Below are 13,151 nucleotides of genomic sequence, written 5' to 3'. Positions count from 1 at the left end.
GAATTAAAGTCCTCTATGTATGTTTTAGTGGATTGATGACAAATGATACATGGGCTGAATCCCTAATGGCATCCTGTTCTACCCCTAAATTCCTGCTCCCTATATATTTAAACTGCATATTTTATGAATGAATGGCTTCTATACCCTAATTATACTTTAAACTTAGGGCCTTTTATTGTTACTGTACACGAATATTTACCATCCCAAAGTATAATAGCAATACAGAACCTTTCAGTAATAGTCCCGACACCTAATATAGGTGTTTGTAGTGAATGTGTTTACTTTTTGCCAGTTTACAAACCACAGATCTCACCAAGACTTGGTAGAATTTGTAGTCAATCTTTTTGTTGACTTTCACTCTGTTTGAATTAAATGTGAAAGACACTTAAAGAGAACTGGTAATTTTTTTTTGTTCTCTACATTTCCTTCCACTATTCACCATATTTATCGTGATAAATTGTGTATTCATTGGGCCGGCGTAAACAATAGCTTGCATATCAAATCTCGACAAGCGACCCAGTCACTGCACAGCGGAGAACTCATTGGATTTTCCTCCTTAAGCTCTGACTGACCCCAGACCTGATTATAGCAACAAACCCCCGGACAATACCATGACGGAGGGCAACCCGCTACGAAGCTGCTCCTTTAAATAACCCGTGTGCCGTTATTATACTGCAGGGGTTGTATTTCTTTCATTGTTTTTCAATTAAATTCTGTTATTGCAGTGTTCCTATATTCTACTTAGGTGAATCACTCAGTCTGTTTTCATATGTATTCCATGAATCAATGCGATGAGACAACTGGGTTCCTTCCCTAAATCAGTGTGAGGTCATTGTAAACCTGCTTTCAGTAGTGATTACTTAACTGCAAGCATTTCACACTCCCATACTAGACCCTCAAATATCTAGCGACTGGAAGAACTTCTTACTAAAATGTGAAAGTGCCAGATAAAATCAGAATATCTCAATTTCTCATCTAGAAAAACCTCTAGAATGTCTGGCCTCAAAGAGGGTACTGCTTTTGTGGCTCTTACTGAGAAGTTTCACACCACCACATCAGACAGACTATCATCAGTTCTAATCTTTTGTAGCCTCTCAGCTTCCTACTGCATGGCCAATCACAAGACTCTCCCGTCCTTCCTCATGTGAATTAGAACTAGTGGCCCAGCTCTGTAGTGGTTTGCGTCCTACCTGGAGGGGAGTCACATTTGCTTCATACAGATTTTTCACTTTTCCCTCCAAAGGCTCAGGGTCCTTTTCACCTTCAGCCTCAGTGAAGTAATATCCTCATGTAGTTGGCATTACTACGCCAATGATACTCAACAAGAGATTTTTTCCTTCATCAGACCCTGGGGTTTCAGCTTGCATTTCAGCATGCTTGGCAGCCATCTATCATAGATGGTAGTCCCATAGGATTGAGTTGCTGTATTATCCACGGAGATGCATCCCCATTTCAACATCTTGTGATCTCCCTGCAGATCTAGCCAACTCTCACCCAAATGCTGCGACCCTCCACTAGCTTCCTGAAGTTGCCTGTATCAAAATGTTAAAACAGCAATGCTCATTTAAGCCAAAGATAGTGTCTACCTGTAGGCACTTTAAATTACAATCTGCAACATGGTCAGTTCAAGAATGACACATGGAACAACTTGGCCCAGCATTTCTGTCTTCATTTGAAACACTGGAAGTTCATTACAGGTTAGGGTTATAGGGTTATCCTTAACCTGAAATGAACTCAAATGGAGCCCCACATATTCATGATACACTTAACTGAGAACTAAACCCAAAATGCAGTTGTTTTTTATTACACTGCATGAGCATTAGCGTTGAAGGTCCTATTTCTATATAACCTTCTCCTGACCAGCTGCAGACATGCTTAACAAGTTGTTTGCGTGATGCATCAAAGGCAAAACATGATCAAATAACTATATTAATCGAAAAAAGACGGGGGAAAAAATAACATCTGTTTTGTTTTAAATCACAACCCAAAAAAAAATATCTTTTTAGGAGGCTTAAATGGAGCCGTGGTTGCATCAGTAAATTCATTTCCAATTCCAACCAGCAGGCTAGTTAGTGACTGGCTGTGTGCAGGAAAAGGTTACCTGCTTCTTTTTTTTTTCCCTCCATCTGTACCTCCAATTTTCGCAAAGAAAGGCTTTTCTGAATGCATCATTAAATGTGCACGAATCGCATGGCCAAACACACCGTCAGATCCAACAGTTTTCTTTAAATAGACACACAGAGTGACACTCCAAAAGGAGAGTCGTGATGCACCGGCAGCTGGCTGTTCATCCACACGTCTGAACATACAATGGCCTCGGCAGAACAAAAGCTTGGAAGCGTTCATTTCAATTGCTGCTGAAAAAAAGCATCTCTGAAAATAAATTGTTACTGTATATCATGATGACCTTTTTTTCTATAATACTCATCGGAAATTAAACAGCAGGTTTCCAATTTAGGCTGAGGAATTTAAATCCATTATTAAATCCTGGCACAGTGACAGAGGTCCAAAGGGGGAAATAAACCGACAAACTCAAAACTGGCAACACTGATAGTGTAATCCGAATTAATAAAGTGGTGCATTTACGTCATAGCTCTTATAGTGGAAGTGAAATGGAATATTCCCATCAGCGGGCAAACATTGCCACTTGAGTGAGAAAAATGCAAGTGATCAAAAAGTAAATAAAGACAAGCTTCTAAAATCCATTTTCATATTTGGATGATAATATTTCCCAAATTCCAAGTATGAAATCTGATGAAAACCTGGAAGAAATGGAAAATTAAACAGGTTTGTGTCAGATTCTTTATTGATTCTGCGCTGTTAAAGGACAGCGCGAGTTCACGTTCATATAAAACCAAAAGCACATTCTGACGACAATCACAACGACGAAAGGGAACTGCAGACCGCGTTTTCTGAAGCTGAGGAGGAACATTTCATTGGCAGGATAGAGTGCTGTTGCATGAAAGTAGACTTGACCCATAACATTTATCCTGTTGCTAATGAATCTCTCCCTACTGTGGAGCAAGGTTCACCTTTTGAGCAAGGAGGGTCATGCAGAAGCTTAGGAATAAAGGATCAAAGTATTACACAGATCGGTTTAATATAAACACACAAGGGGGACCTTTTTCTTTTTGTGTGTGTGTGATGGCACAGAATAGCAGAGAATGTTCCGATTCATACATTGGGAACTATTGTCCTCTGGATTTACTGCTACAAGAGGAGAATATTTATAATGGTCCCTTTTAAAAGGATAAGCAATAAATCTTTCTGAAAGTTCTGACGGAGCTGGAATACGACAGCACATGGCGTAGTATGGAAACATAACGTTCAGCCAAAGCTTTGAGGATCCAGGGCTTGAGAATTATTAGCAGCTAAGTGAGACACAGACTCTAAATGCTAACAGCGGTTCTATCGGTCCAGATATTGACATGCACAGGGCTAGGCTCAAAGCAAGCCATGCAAGCTCAGAATCACTACTGCCCTGTATGCTCGCGCACGGAAACTAAGAAGGATATAGAGTTATTACTGGGACTTCTAGGTCATTGTCGTCATCATCATAAGTTCCTCCTAAACGACAACCAGGTACACAGTCTGGTAAGTATTTGTCACAACAGTTCATTTAGTAGGACAACATCGAAAAGTGCTGAAAGTGAGGGGAGATTAGCACATAAAGAAAGGCAAGCTAATTAACTGTCACCAATACTGTGAGGTGTTTGTGTGTGTGATGTGTACATCCCACCTCCAACCACCTCCAAACTGTAGTCAGAATGAAGGGTAAGAGAATGAGATGTTCAGGATCATTCGAGGCTGACAGAGAAACACTCGATTCAAAATAGCGAGAAAAGCACAGCTTCTTCTCCAGCACTTCCACACCAGAGAGACAGAACAGGCCTCCTATCTTTTAACAGTCCATTGAATGATCCTGGAAGAAGAAGATGATGATGATGATGATGGCGGTGGTGGTGGAGGTCAGCTTGAAATGGGGAGTTCAGCAAGGGCTCCATTAAGCCAGAGCAAGAACTAAAGAAAGGAAATGAAAGAAATAATCATATAAATAAGTAAAAATAACATTCAAATTTGACGATTCACAAATTACAAGAAAAAAATTAAGCCACTTGCCACTAAAACATAACAGATCTGGCCGAGTCAAGCATGTCAAACATTCGCTTTTTTTTTTTAAATGCTGGAGCTATAGCTAATTTACCTCTGAATCACTAAAGATTGAACTATTTTGCTTAGTAATCACAAACTCATTGACTTATAAGAATTTCAGCGCCAAATACGCCTTTTATGGCTGATCGCACACTTGGGGAAAGTAAGACAAGTCTCCAAACTAATCATAGAAATCCATATTTGAAGCCTACCACTTATAGCCTCTTGGGCAAAGTATTTGACGTCGATGTCTTGGTCGGCAGCCAGTTTCTCCAGAACAGGCTTTACCTCAGTCTGCAGAGAGCTGCCAAAAGACAAACGGCAAGTAAAATGAGTTTTTAAAAGGTGTCACTTTAAGTAATTTCCACAAAAAAAACACACACAAAGAAACGCATTCATGTACAAGTCAACGTACTTGCTGTCTAGAACAGGGCCGATCTTTTGCAGAGACTTAGCCACATTGAAGCGCACGTTAGCCACCTGATCATTGGACATTTTCAGGACCACGGGGAGCATGTGCTTGGTGGTGATCTCCTGACCACACGCCTCCGACAGAGCCTGAATAAAACACACGTTAGTGCTTACGTAAACCGGCTGTATGTGTCGTATCCTGTAAGGGGTTAGTCACTGGGCACTCTACTGTGGCAACGGCACTAACCAATGAGTCACAAACAGACTACAGGAGAGCTAAGACCTACTCATTTAAACAGACAACACAGATTCCTAGCACAGATACAAAGTCCTGTTTCGCAAAGGTGCTAAAGCCTCGGGGCAGTTGCTATAGCAACCAAAGGTGAGTCAGTGAGCGATTGTGTTTGCATATACGCACGTTGATACAGAAGAGCGTGGTCATACGATGCAGGTAGTTGGGGTCGTTGGCCATTCCTAGCACTTTAGGTATGATAGTGTTCTGAGCCCACTCTGCGCCAAACTTCTCCACCAGCTTCGTCAGGTTGCAGGTTGCTGCCTCTCGGATGGCATATACTGTTGCACACAAGTAACGTTATGAAGACAGAGTCTCAAAGCTTTAACATATACACCTCAAATCATGGTAAATGTGTTACAGAAAGCCGTAACAGTGAATCTTTCGGTTGGTTTTTTTTTTTTTTTTTTTTTTTTTTAACATTTATGGAAGGACTTTCCATCGTCAGCACATTATAATGGTTTGTTTTCTGCTAAAGAAGCATCTTCAGGGCAGTGATTATTGTGCTTTGTATTCAGCCAGCAGAACCCCATTTTCCTCACCACACCTGTCCCGCCACTTGTAAATAAAATGTGTTACTCACTACAATTACATATTTTTAATATGGCCTGGTAACACAAAACATCAGTTCGAATAAAAGCAGCTCTATGAAAGAGTAAAATTAATACATGACTGAAGACATTTTTAAAATAAAAGGCTTTAGAGGTGCTCACTGTACTAGAATGCTAATATGATAGGAACATGGACCTCATGAGGCATGTGGGTATTTAGATAGCCATAAAGCAGCAGGCAGAGCTCATTAAAACAAATGGATATGGATATGTATTCAAAGGTCACTCAGGGTTTACATACCATGGTCGACAAGCCACGCCATGCACAGGGAATTCAGTTTCTCGTCAAAGAACTCCACACCCTAAAGGCACAAGTGATCAGCATCACTGGCATAATCAACTGACACTAAACAGAGAGGTCCAAAAAAGTTTAACTGCCTTTCTACAATCAAGCATGGCCAAAGACTAGTCTTAATCAGGTCAGGCAAAGCCATTTCTTGTGTGTGTGCTTGATTGTTTCCAGTCAGTTAACATAAATCACCATTAAAGTTACCATTAATGGTAAATGGCTGCATAAAAATGCAGTAGACACTTTGGAATCAATGTTAGTCATCATGAGAGAAACTGAGACTCACCAGCTGGCCAGCCAGAAGAGGCATGTATTCAATGATGGCCAGCCGCACCCTCCACTTGGCATCTTCTGCTAGCTCTACAATAGCAGGGAGGAGAGACTGGGAGAGCTGGCGGATCCCAATGACCTCATTCACACAGTCCAGGTTAGAGATTATGTTCAGACGCACTTCTGGACACTGGAAGAGAGAGAAAAGGATGCATGTAATCTCTGGCTGTAAAAAAAAAATAACTGGATTGAATGGGTGGGGGACGAGGTATGTTCAAAGACCCGGCTAAGGAGGATGTGTACAATGCAAACACTGCAGTGGGCAATAAAAGATGAAACAAGAGAAAACTGTGCAGCACTCATCCATTCATCCCTCACTTCAAGGCTCCCTGCAGGCCTGTGGGATCAAAGTGGCCAGTTATACAGGACGCTCGTCTGTGGTTAAAAGATGACGCAGATCTCCTCATTGAGGTCTGGTCTAGGGCAACTACACACACACACAAACACAGGCAAGCTGTAGCACTCTGATCTGAAGTCCTTACCTCATCTTTAAGCTGGGCCAGGAAGAGAGGAAGCAGGTGCTCAATAGTGTTGTCCTTGCCCAGAATGGTCGACAAACCCATGATCACAGAGGCCAGAGCAGATTTGACGTGCTGATTTGTGTCTGAAACCAGTTCCTACAGAGGTACACTAAGTGTTAATGATGTTTGACAGCTGTAAAATCAAACATTCACATCCCCCACATCTCAAGCCACATCAGTAATTAGGACTAAATGAAATAATACCCCTGCAATTAGAAATGTTCAGGATTTAATTGAAATTATAGAGGACACCGGAACACAGCCCACATTAAAGGGCGTCAGGGAAGCTGCAAAGCCACTTAGCAATGACGCATTTATTTCAACTTTGTTCAAACTTCAGAGATGAGTGCAATTCATGTTATTACCCCTCTTATATAATGATATGAGTCTTATTTTTTGTTTTCAGCTTTACATTTTACAGTCATCTTAATGCTGAATCATCCGACTGGCCAGTGCCTCTTGCAATCCCTTTCTTGAATTCACCCAAAACATCATTATCAGTTTGTTGCAATGGGTTAAGCCTGGTCCAGGCTTCATCAGAAATGCTTCTAAGGAGAGTCAAAAATAAAATTTATACTCTTTCAAAACTCTAGAATGTCCTTGAAGGTGTTTAACTAACAAAGAAGCAAGAGACAATATGGATTTGACTCGGATCTCATTTAAAGTGGACACTATAAGGCTGCAGGATTCGAAAACATCAGCCAAATCCTTATTCTGTTAATCCAAAGGTCAAGGTTAAGTCACCAGTGACCAGGCTAATTTGATCTCATTTACGTCTTAGATGCTTTACCCTACTAGTCAGTGTCACTCTGAATGTGACATCTTGGGAAAATTACACTGGCTGTCCATCAGCATATACGAGCTACACGTAAACAAATGTTTAATCTGGTAGCACATAACCTACAGAGACTTTAGTCTAGTGACCCAGACACTGGTGATTGGATAAGTAACGTACCTTGACACAGGGAAGAATATGATTCATGATGATCGTCTCTCGGCTATCTTCAGGTAGATTCTCACAGAATTCTGATGACCAAAGTATAAAATGGATGAATGACTGCATCTGTGTAGGAGTGTAACTAACAGTTCCGAGTGAAGGAACCATACCTTTGACCTTATTGGCAGCAGCCGCACGTACTTCAGCCTCACAGTCTTTGAGAAGGTTCTGGAAGGCTGGCACAAGATCATTCTTTGTGATTTCTGGACCAACTGCCTTTTGTAACTACAGGTACAAAAAATATACAATTACATGTAACAGTAACAATAACAAATAGAAATCACAGCGATGTCAGTTCTGAATATCAGATTCAAGTCAGTTCAGTATCTTAAATTATGCATAAAAATAAGCCTTGTACCAGACCATCCATCAGCCCCTTATTTAAATCAGCTAAAAAAGCTAAAGATGATGTTAGATTACTTTCACGCTCACCTCAGAGAACTTGTCTGCCACCATGTAGCGAACCCTCCAGGACTTGTCCTCGGCGGCTTGCCGCAGAGTGGGCATGACCAGAGACTCGAGGTCCTCCTGGGGCAGCAGCGTGGCGATGCTGACACACGCCTCCACAGCCAGGAGACGCACAGAGTCCTGCAGAACGCATTCATGAGGAAAGCAAGCACATATTTAGCACATTACTTTTTCTGAGTTCAAGAGTTTCAACCAAGTCTATACTTATAAACCGGGAACTTCACACATCTGAAGACACACATTTAAAGACACACGTTTTATTACAAATTCACCTGCTCATCAGAAGCCAGTGCAGTGAACAGAGAGATGATGTCGCTCTTGACGTAATCCAGCTCCAACACTTTGGCGAACTCTCCCAGCTTAGACGCAGCAGCGCGGCGGACCATTGGAGTATCATCAGAGCAAAGGTTACGAAAGTGCCTAAAAACAGTTTAAAACGATTATGTCTTTATATCTTAAAAGCAGATATACCGATTATAGTGAACAAACAAAATCTGAGACTTTGTATTTATTCAACTGAACACACTATTCATCTGTTCAGCAAACCTGCTGAACCAGGACTGAACATATTAAAGTCACCTTAATAGTAACACTATAGGTGTCTACAACATATATAATAATAAGAAAGAAAAGAAAAGAAAAGAAAGGGAAAAGCCTAGAGACTGACTGGCGAATCTCGGCTTTGACGGTGCTGGAGACTCGTGGGTAGCAGACACTGAAAAGACCACAAGCTGAAGTGCGTGAGGTGAACCAGTCGCCACTGGCCAGTCGTTTCACCAGGGGCTCGAAGTGGACCTCCAGGTCAACAGGTGAGTGCTCATGGGAGATCTTCCGCAGTGATTCCACGGCTTTGTCCCTCACCACAGTCTCCTCCACTGTGGCAAGGCTCTCCAGCGGTGGCTGAGGACAAGAGGGGAAAGTATTGATGGCTATGATGAGTTATTCAATAATGAGAAGAGAAAGATATCGATTTGTTTTAGCACCTACAAGGAGACAGTGCACGTAATCAGGGCCTCCGACCAGCATGGTGAAGTTGCCCAGCTGTTCAGCGAGGGCAAGGAGCACTTCGTCCTCATCGTAAATAGTATCTAGAAAATAAAACAAATTTAATAAGAATGTATAGCAAGGTTCGGACAAGTTCCATACTCTGAATGTTTAAGTGTATTTTGTTTCAGTTACAACTCTTCAACTTTGGCTGTGGCTTATATTTAAAAATCTCAAACAACTGAGTGCACTAGACAGTTACCTGTGAGGAAAGGGAGAAGTTCAGTGCGTGTCCTCTCAACACCCAAAGCCAAGGCGATGGTGGAGAGCTTCTTAATGCTGTTCAGCCGCAACTGTTTCCAAAAACAGATGTTCGGTTACTGATTTATGAAGAAACTGCTGAACAAAATGACCTGATGACAGAGATAAATATTCATTTCCTACAACATACAAATCTCACTGAAACTTCTGAAAGGACAAAATGTCAAAGGTTTCTCAGTTACATGACAAACTGTTTTTTATTTTATTGTGACTATGCGTAGTAAGCAGGAGCGTTATACTCTGGATATTAATTTGCTTGGTATCCTCTGTATTTCCACATAACTCCTAAATCACAAAATTAACAATAATAATAATCCTAAATAATTTCTAAAGTCAGTCAGGAGTCGTCTTTGCCAATGTCAAAAAGCAGTCTTTTTTTCCACTACCAATCCAGAAGGAAGAACTATCCAATAGGCTAACACTTCCTTCACGTCACATGAAAGCCAGTCGGCTGCATCTTTCCAACATGTTACCCGAACTCTTCAGCATGCTCGAGCTCACAGACACCCATGATTGGCTATTGTTGCAGTGATTGATGGGGGAGAGAGAGAGAATGTTGCCCCTCCCACAGGCAGGTGAAATTGTGTGGAAAATGCCATCACACACTATACTGCCAAAAGTTTTGGGACACCCCTCCAAACCATTGAATTCAGGTGTTATTTTTCAGGGGTTAGGCTCGGTTCCTTAGTTCCAGTGAAAGGAACTCTTAATGGTTCAGCATACCTGCACAGAGTCCTGACCTTAACCCGATAGAACACCTTTGGGATGAATTAGAGTGGAGACTGCGAGCCATTCCAAAACTGGGACGTCTGCCTTTACATGAAAGTGAATGTAATATGGAGTTGTTCCGCCCTTTGCAGCTATAACAGCTTCAACTCTTCTGGAAAGGCTTTCCACAAGGTTTAGGAGTGTGTTTATGGGATTTTTGACCATTGCTGTAGTGAGGTCAGGCACTGATGCTGGACGAGAAGTCTCGCAGTCTCTACTCTAATTCATCCCAAAGATGTCCTATCGGGTTGAGGTCAGAACTCTGTGCAGGCGAGTCGAGCTCCTCCATGCCAAACTCACTCATCCATGTCTTTATGGACCTTGCTTTGTGCACTAGTGTGCAGTCATGTTGGAACAGGAAGGGGCCATCACCAAACTGTTCCCACAAAGTTGGGAGCATGAAATTGTCCAAAATGTCTTGGTATGAAGCTGAAGCATTAAGAGTTCCTTTCACTGGAACTAAGGGTCCAAGCACAACACCTGTATTCAATTATTTGGAGGGGTGTCCCAAAACTTTTGACAAAATAAGTGTATCTTGCTTCCTAACCATTGCCCGACAGACGAGAGTATAATCTGAGCGTGACCATACATATGTTTTCTGACATTTGAATCATCACAACAGTTAAGATCTACCTGCGAATCCTGATACTGTCACCAATTTCCCCAAACTTTTGGACTCCTGGCAGTTCCATCAACAGGTTTTTGAACACTCGATCTCAATCACACACTAATCTGCTCTCTGTGATTCTGATTTATCCGACAATTCTGTAACGAAAGTGGCTTTAAAAGAGTGGAGTAAATTGTGCCTCGTGGAAAGATCTCTGGCCATTTGGTCCACTCTGAGTTTCTGGAGCTCTAGTGAAGCTGAGACGTCACATTGACAGCATGTCCATGGCATGGATTTGATGCTATCCATAGAACTTCACTCTCAAGTAGGAAAATCACTCCGGTTGATGGCTGAAAAACCCTGGCTGGATTAATGAGCTCTATGCACGTGATTCAATACCTCAAACCAAGTTGATGGACTTGTGTTTATGAAGTAAAGGCGTGGGTGGACACTCCCATTATTTATAACAGCCTTTTATAGCGTGGTAAGACACAGCATCTGTACATGAGGCGCACTCTACAGACTTATAGATTGCTGTGTTGCTGATGCATGCCTCTGCTTGTCCTGGAGCTGAAATTGCGACATCAATCTCTGCAGTAATTCAATGGCTTCCGATAATCTGGGTGCTGCACGGGATGTTCACTGGGCTGCCCATATTTATATAACACATTGCATCATTCAAATTTATGAGTCAAAGTGTGAGCTAGTTTCATATCTAAGGAAGCTAATTTTTTAATACAATCTGACCACATTATAGAGTTAAACACATTAGCAATAGGTTAATAAAACAGTCACATTACGTTATTGCTCCTATGTTGTCATCTATGTAGTTACGTAAACTGGTTGTATTTACGACACGCGCTAGGTTAGCCTTAAGCTAACCGGCTCACTAGCTAGCCCTGTTAGCTAGCAGGGGCTTACTCTTTTTCTTTCTTTTTTTACCATTCTTTCACTCACGTTCCCTAAAATATCAATCTTGAATTTTTTTTTTTACAAATACCCTACCTGAACGTCTTCATTTCTTAATTCGTCAATAAGCACCGCAATAGGGTAAAGAGAATCATCGCCGTCGGCACCCGCCATCTTGTATTATGGTTGTTATGGACGGTGCTGGCTCGTGCTACGGGGTTTCCGCACAGGGGCATTGCACAGACCCGCATTCTACCGTACTAAAAAGTATGTAAAAAAAAAAAAGTAGTACGTAAAGCGACGGGGATCCACACTAGGTAGTACGTTAGTATGCGGTTTTGGGCGAAGCTAAGCGCAAAGTGAAGCGATTGGTGCGCGAGCGAGTGCGCTCCCTCGCAACAGCGCTCTAAATAAACTTGAGAATGTTTTTAAAATAGTAGAAAAAATAAGTAAACCTCCAAAAGTCCAGTCAAGAGTTGTGCTTATAATGTATAAACGAACTAGGTTTACAGCGAATGAGTAATCAGCTAAAGTGCGCGCGCAGCAAAACAAACAAACACACTGAACAAAGCTAAACACTTTGTGTGAGGGCTGTGCATGATAATGTTGGTTTTGGGGTCAAACAAGAAAAACAGTAAAGAAGAAGACACTTGAGGGTGTGTTGTTTTCAAAAAATAATTCATTATAGTGTGGCGTAACAAGTCGTGTTGCTGTTATCAAGAAGAATTTGTTTATTTTTCCAGAAACAAGAAGTTGTTGCATGTTTTTATTCCTCTTAAAGGATTGCAATTTCTCAACAAAACAAACAAAAACCAGGCTTAGTGGTTAGCGCTGCTGCCTCACAGCAAGAAGGTCCTGGGTTTGAATCCCGGGTTCGAACAGGCAGGGGCCTTTCTGTGTGAAGTTTGCATGTTCTCCCCGTGCCTGTGTGGGTTTCCTCCCACAGTCCAAAGACATGCTTCTAGGCTGATTGAAGTCTCTAAACTGCCCGTAGTGTGTGATTGAGTGTGTGTGCCCTGCGATGGGTTGGCACTCCATCCAGGGTGTATCCTGCCTTGATGCCCGATGACGCCTGAGATAGGCACAGGCTCCCCGTGACCTGAGGATAGATCGGATAAGCAGTACAGACAATGAAAAAAAAATCTCAACACGTTCATGGTACTTTTTATCCATTTATAGTATCATTTAATGTTGTGAAACGCGTTAGCGGTAGCCACTTACACACCAGCTTCCCTTTCCCCTCTCTCTTGAAGTTAAGACGACGACAAAAACAATGCAACTTGTCATATTGCAGAGAAACCAGGATGTCCATGGTGCTCTGTCCTAATGACTTTCACTAGTTCGCTTTCAGGAACCATTTTATCTTGATTAGGATCATGGTCATCATGGATGTAGGGAGAAACAGCGCACTGGAGATTCCTTCTATGAAAGGAAAATGAAAATCAAAAATCTGTTTACATGACAATGATGAATGAGAATTTCAAAGCAAAC

At 41.8% G+C, this 13,151-nt stretch overlaps 1 protein-coding gene across 1 annotated transcript; it reads right to left on the bottom strand.

Annotated features, from left to right (window-relative positions):
• Positions 1 to 2,788: 2,788 nt before the first annotated feature.
• Positions 2,789 to 11,898, bottom strand: ppp2r1ba (protein phosphatase 2, regulatory subunit A, beta a). The gene is made up of 15 exons (XM_058382493.1): positions 11,757 to 11,898; positions 9,318 to 9,408; positions 9,059 to 9,159; positions 8,739 to 8,971; positions 8,344 to 8,491; positions 8,036 to 8,191; positions 7,714 to 7,828; positions 7,562 to 7,632; positions 6,568 to 6,702; positions 6,042 to 6,215; positions 5,708 to 5,768; positions 4,982 to 5,136; positions 4,568 to 4,710; positions 4,365 to 4,456; positions 2,789 to 4,020 (listed from the first exon to the last, which is right to left on the bottom strand). The coding sequence occupies exons 1-15, from the start codon at positions 11,832 to 11,834 to the stop codon at positions 4,004 to 4,006; spliced, it is 1,770 nt and encodes a 589-aa protein (XP_058238476.1). The 5' UTR covers positions 11,835 to 11,898; the 3' UTR covers positions 2,789 to 4,003.
• Between the last annotated feature and the right edge of the window lie 1,253 nt (positions 11,899 to 13,151).

Source organism: Hemibagrus wyckioides, linkage group LG28, assembly GCF_019097595.1.
Source record: "Hemibagrus wyckioides isolate EC202008001 linkage group LG28, SWU_Hwy_1.0, whole genome shotgun sequence".
Lineage (NCBI taxonomy): Eukaryota > Metazoa > Chordata > Actinopteri > Siluriformes > Bagridae > Hemibagrus > Hemibagrus wyckioides.
Note: the sequence above shows the minus strand (reverse complement) of the source record. Positions and strands in the feature narration are given on the sequence as shown.

What these genes read in the sequence shown, in the direction of transcription:
- ppp2r1ba (XM_058382493.1), bottom strand. Translation starts at nt 11,834, where the DNA reads ATGGCGGGTGCCGACGGCGATGATTCTCTTTACCCTATTGCGGTGCTT. An exon ending in ATATTCTTCCCTGTGTCAAG is followed by an intron (nt 6,703 to 7,561) that starts GTACGTTACTTA and finishes GTACCTCTGTAG; the next exon opens with GAACTGGTTTCAGACACAAA. An exon ending in CTCTTCTGGCTGGCCAGCTG is followed by an intron (nt 5,769 to 6,041) that starts GTGAGTCTCAGT and finishes TTGTGCCTTTAG; the next exon opens with GGTGTGGAGTTCTTTGACGA.